Here is a 6363-nt window from a genome sequence, read left to right on the forward strand (position 1 = left end):
TGTACATGCAGTTAGAAAAATCTTACTGCATTTGTACTATGCTGATGACGAAATTTACGTTACACATACTGTACACAGAAAAAAAAACTATAAGAACCTTAGACATAATTTAAAAATAGGTTCTTAGACATAAATAAGGTACAGAGTTGTTCCTTTAAATCACTGCACCTGGTGACAAGCTGTTTCACCCCTAAATGTACATTTTTTTGGACATTTTCTGCTATGTGGAGTGCTCCATATGGGTCATTTAGGAGCTTCCATGGCGGCTATCTATGTAGGCAGCTGACAGCAAGGCACTCTAGGTTTTGGAACAGAGCTAGAGTGTGGGAGAAACTCCTAAAATACACTTTGTGGGATAGTAGTTTTTTTTCTCATTAATATTTAAACATTTTATAAACATGCTGCTCACATTCAGAAAAAGGAGTCTTGAAATGATATGAATATAATATTTATTCAGATTTTTGTGAACGTATGAGATATGTGATATTACATCAAACACATTAATACAAGTTATAATTCAGACATGAGGAAACAATTAATCTTTTATTAGTTTAACATTCACCTAAATACTGATGTGCAATACATTCATTCTAGATATTGGGACAAAAACAAGCCATAGAGTGTGTGAAAGCCAGAGGTCAAAGTTGAGATGCAGGTTGGAGGTGTCCTCTAGTCCTTGTGGTTTTGGGTGAGGAACTGGAGTGAAGCCACTGGTCTAGCCAGACCAAACTTTTCAACAAATGCCTGCGGATCCCAGTTACCTAGAAAACCAAGAACAAAGTCTGTCTTTACTCTCATCCGTGACTGTATGTTTCTGACCCACTGTAGCAAACTGGATACATGAAAATAACAACAACCTTTCTATATGACACAGACCAACATCCTATTTTAATAAGAAAATCAACACAAGAAAAAAAAAGTGCTCATCAAACTATTTCATGAGTTCTTTCAAACATATGTGCCACATGGTAAAAATGTATCCTAAAATGTGTAATTTAATAATTAATTTCAATGAATGAATGAATAAATCTATTATATTTATATATTTTATCTATTGTTGTTATTTGTTTCTTTATTGCTATATAAATCAATAAAATTTTTATTATTATTTTTACTTGTTTATTTATTGATGCACATAAATCAATAAGTTATTTTTGTTTTTATTGCTACTCTTATTTATTTCTTTATTGTTGTAAATAAACAAATAAACATCGTTTTGTTATTACTGCTATTACTTTTTGTTTCTTTATTGCTAAACATAAATGAATGATTAAACAGAATAAATGTGATTAAACAAACAAAATACAGGTGCATCTCAATAAATTAGAATGTCATGGAAAAGTTAATTTATTTCAGTAATTCAACTCAAATTGTGAAACTCGTGTATTAAATAAATTGTCAGGTGTTTACTATTAATGATTTCTTTATTGCTGTAAATGAAATACATAAACATTATTATTATCATCATATTTTGTTATTATTGGTATTTATTATTTTATTGTAATAAACAGCAGTTTATTGCTGTACATAAATCAATAAACAACAAAAATCAATAAAACAAACAAATAAATATCATATAATAATAATGTGATTCAGTAACATTTAGTCCACTGGAGTCAAGTTGTGATTAACCCAAGTGCAGTTTATTTAAAATAATCCAAACAAACGAAGACTTGACTTGAAACAGACTTGACTTGGCATGGCATGAACAGACTTGACCAGAAACAGACTTGACATAACAGAAACACAACTCACCAACAGCAGGTTACACAGTTTAAAGCTAGACAAAGAACAAAGGCAACATGAGGGCTATTTATATCAAACAATGAGGGTCACATGACAACCAACCAATGAGAAACAAGACACATGACTAAGACAACCAATGAGAACATGACACATGAACAAATCAGAACCTAACACACAGACAAGGGAATCACATGACAGAACATGACTGTGGCCAAACTACAAAATAAAAGACATTGAAACAATGAACAAGAAACAAAACCCAAAACAGACAATACATATCCCCCCTCTAAGGGCGGCACCTGACGCCCTAGTGAAACACCCACTCTAAAACAAACAAAACCCAAAGAGTCCGGGGGGGGGGGGATCATGGGTCAATGGTAGAACTAGGCTGTGGAGCAGTGGCAGGCCTGGGGCATGGAGCAAAGGTGGGCCTGGACCATGGGGCATTGGAGCACCTGGACCGTGGAGCAGAAACAGACAATGAAGAAGTGGAGGACCTGGACCGTGGAGCAGATGCAGACAATGGAGCAGAGAGGGACCTGGGCCGTGGAGCAGTGGCAGACTGTGGAACAGTATAGCATGTAGCCATGGTGGAGCAGGAAGCCAGGGCGGAGCAGAGACATGGACCGACCACTTGACTCTGACAGGACAGGCAGAGAGTTCTTGAGCAGCTTCCATAGCCGCAACATGACAGACAGAATGTTCATAAATTACCTCTTTGGTCGTGACAGGGTAGACTATGAGTTCATGAACGGTCTCCATGGCCATGACAGGACAGACAGTGAATTCATGAGCGGCCTCCTTGGCAGTGACAGGACAGGCAGAGAGTTCCGAAGTGGACGCCGCCACCTCGGGAGGATCTGCAGTGGACGCCGCCACCTCTGGAGGCACTGGAGTGGATTGGTGGAAATGAGACGCCTCTGGGGCAGGCTCATGGGTAGGAGAGGCTTCTGAGGCAGATTCATGTACAGAAGAGGCCCCTGGAGCAGACTCGTGGACAGAAGAGGCCCCTGGAGCAGACTCGTGGACAGAAGAGACGTGAGCAGACTCTGAAATGGCGGCCATGATGGGACGAGGCTCTGGAATGGTGGCCATGTCGTGACAAGACTCTGGACGATCAGCTGCGACGTGACTCTGGACGATCAGCTGAGACGTGACTCTGGACGATCAGCTGAGACGTGACTCTGGACGATCAGCTGAGACGTGACGAGACTCTAGAAGGGAGGCCATTTTGCGAAGAGACTCTTGTGTGGCGGCCATCTTGCGACAAAGCTCGTGAATGGCGGCCATGTTGTGAAGAATCTCTTGAGTGGCTGGCATGACGCAAGCAGGCCCTGGAGTAGCAGATATGACGTGAGAAGGCTGTGGCTTGGCAGACATGATGTGGGCAGGCTTTGGCTTGGCAGGCATGACGTGAACAACTCCTGACATGACGGTCGGGACGTGGAAAAGTTCTGATGTCGCGGGTACTGTAGGATAGCTGTGTTCCTCCTCAGCAACCCCCACAGTAAATGGTGAACCAGCCAGCAACAAAGCAAAGTCAATGTATTTTTCAATACCATTGAAAATCCATTAAGGGGTATTACGTGGCATTAAACGAGATACATTTTTATCCAAACCATAACGGAAAATGTCTTTCAGGAAGCTATCCTTAAAGTCTACCTTATGATAAAGTCCACAAAAGTCCTCCACGTAATCCTCTATGGCCCGGTTTAGCTTTCTGTAACATTTAGTCCACTGGAGTCAAGTTGTGATGATGAACCTAAGTGCAGTTTATTTAAAATAATCCAAACAAAAGAAGACTTGACTTGAAACAGACTTGGCATGGCATGAACTGGCATGGCATAACAGAAACACAACTCACCAATAGCAGGTTACACAGTTTAAAGCTAGACAAAGAACAAAGGCAACATGAGGGCTATTTATATCAAACAATGAGGGTCACATGACAAGAACCAACCAATGAGAAACAAGACACATGAACCAATCAGAACATAACACACAGACAAGGGAATCACATGACAGAACATGACTGTGGCCAAACTACAAAATAAAAGACATGAAAACAATGAACAAGAAACAAAACCCAAAACAGACATTACAGATTTAAAGAAAATATTTTCTAAGTGTCAGTTAATTATAATTTTCAATTTCAATGTATTTATAGAGCACAATTAAAAACAACTACTATGGACCAATGTGCTGTACAAAATAAATGGACAAAATAAAGACAAAGTCACAAAAAAAAAAAAAATTATAATAATTATAATACAAATAAATAAAACAGAGTGAATCGATTTTAAATCATGAATTATAAGAAAAGTGATTTGGCACTATAATAACTTTTATACTGATATTGGCCTTTGTCACAAAACTCAAGCCCCTGTCAGCTGCATCATGTGTAACAACATGCGTCCCTTTCACTATTATCTGCACTTTTCACGAGTTGTCCTGTGACTGAGCTTCTCCGGCTAAACATTTGAATGTAGTTGATACAAATGGTAAATGAACGTGTTTAATGGAGAATCTTGTAATGCCGCACGTGTCTCAGGGCCTTGGTGGGCTGTGAATCACTGCGAGCGTCTCATCTCTAAATAAAACACACAGCCTGTCACAGTGCTGGAGGTGGCAACATGAGAGAGAGCGTTTTGGCAGGACAACTAGATAAATACCAGACGTAACTCCGGCTGCTATGACAATATCACTTCTCCAATTCCGGCAATAACCACATTCCTAAAAGCAAATGTGAAATCACATTTGGAATAAAGCGCCAACAAGCTGCGTCCAAGACTGAAAATGTAAAGTTCTGAATTCGGAGGCTCTTTAATTGTTCTTTTGTGTATATCAAGCAAACTACAACTGGTGATATCTTTGTAAAACTATTATTTAGAGATATTACTAAAACAAACAAACAAATAAATAAATAAATAAATAAATATACTTTGACCCCCCAACCAATCAAAAGTATATTGCAGAACAAAAGCAAAGCAGCAACAATGCCCATTTAAAATGGCAATTTCTTCCGCTAGCATCGTGCACAGACAAGCACGCGGCCGAGGCGGAAATGCTGCAGTGGTGTGGAGGGAAACCCCGTCCGTCCGTGCACACAGCACAGCACACCACATCCTGGAAAGATCAAATGTGAGTGTGTGTGTGTGTGTGTGTGTGTGTGTGTGTGTGTATATGCTTGTTTGTATGTTTGAATGCAAGTGGGTGTGAGAGTATGCAAGTGTGATTTTAAAGGAAAATATCATAGTTGCTTTCCACTGCTTGTTGCGGCTACATTATAGCCCACCAGGCACTGTCAATGAACAACTATGTGCATTTAACATTACATTTATGCAGATGCTTTTAGCAAAAACGACATCAAGGTATATACACTTTAGCAAGTTGTTCCTTAGAAATTAAACTCGTGACCCCAACGGTTGGCTGCTATGAACTTGTGAAAAAGAAGTGTGCTTAAAGGGATGGATCACCCAAAAATGAAAAATCTGTCATCATTTACTCACCCTCAAGTTGTTCCAAACCTGTATGAGTTTCTTTCTTCTGCTGAACATAAAAGACGATTGCAAATAATACTCGTAACCAAGCAGTTGCTGGTAGCCATTGATTTCCATAGTATGGAAAAAAAAGTACTATGAAAGTTAGTGAGGACCAGAAACTGTTTGGTTACCATCATTCTTCAAAATATTTGTGTGTGTGTGTGTGTGTGTGTGTGTGTGTGTGTATCTGAACTATTTTCAGATACTATAATATTAATTAAATAAAAGGCTAATAATGTCAAATAACATTTTTTAATTTTGGTAAGCTTTTAGACATACAAGTTTCAATAGAAATTACATTAAAGTATATTTTAGTTTACCATAAAAGCTTATCAGTACATTCAGCTGTACACTTTAAACATATTTAACCATTTATCCATTTTTAACCAAAGATAATAGAATTATAAAATTGCATATAGGCTAAGGATCCTACTTAAGTGGGTAAAAAAACACTCTTAAGTTCAACTAACTGCATTTAATATAAATGTAAACTATAATACAGCTTCATTTAATTGTAAATAACATGCAATGAAGTGTCTGAAAACATTACATTCAGTTCACACTTAAGTATATTCATTTAAAGTATATTATTTCTGTAACAAGAACTGTTTTTTAAAAGTATGTAAAAGTGTACTTTTTTTTTTTTTTTTACAAGTTATTCACCCTCATGTCATTCCTCATAACCCTCATAACTTCCTTTCCTCTGCAGAACACAAAAGAAGATATTCTAAAAAAACAAACAAAAAAAAACTGATTTTGGACACCACTGACGTTCATTTTGTGGACAAAAACAGTTGAAACATCAGCATCTTTAATGTTCTACTCAAGAAAGAAAATCATACAGGTTTGGAATCCCTTTAAGATTAAAGATAGAGAGGTGTGTGTGTGCATGTGACTCGTTGCGTGTGAGGATGTCTGGTTTCTCTCTAATTGAGTGTTAGAAATGGAGTAAAGTGACCCGGCATTATGAGGTCATGTGACCTTTAAGCCTCTGGACCTGAGAACATGAGGAGATAATGTTCCGCCTCTGCAGATCACAACCCCTGTTTGACCCCACTACAGCCAGGGCATCACA

The 6363-nt window shown here is 38.3% G+C and overlaps 1 protein-coding gene across 1 annotated transcript in view; it reads right to left on the reverse strand.

Annotated features, from left to right (window-relative positions):
• Positions 1–598: 598 nt before the first annotated feature.
• LOC107678374 (phosphatidylethanolamine-binding protein 4-like) overlaps positions 599–6363 on the reverse strand; it is an 85398-nt gene continuing 79633 nt past the window's right edge. Inside the window, exon 6 of the mRNA XM_016473612.1 lies at positions 599–761. Coding sequence (XP_016329098.1) covers positions 670–761 — 92 coding nt within the window. The 3' untranslated portion in view covers positions 599–669. The remainder of the gene's footprint in view (positions 762–6363) is intronic.

Source organism: Sinocyclocheilus anshuiensis, unplaced genomic scaffold, assembly GCF_001515605.1.
Source record: "Sinocyclocheilus anshuiensis isolate Anshui unplaced genomic scaffold, SAMN03320099.WGS_v1.1 scaffold112, whole genome shotgun sequence".
NCBI lineage: Eukaryota > Metazoa > Chordata > Actinopteri > Cypriniformes > Cyprinidae > Sinocyclocheilus > Sinocyclocheilus anshuiensis.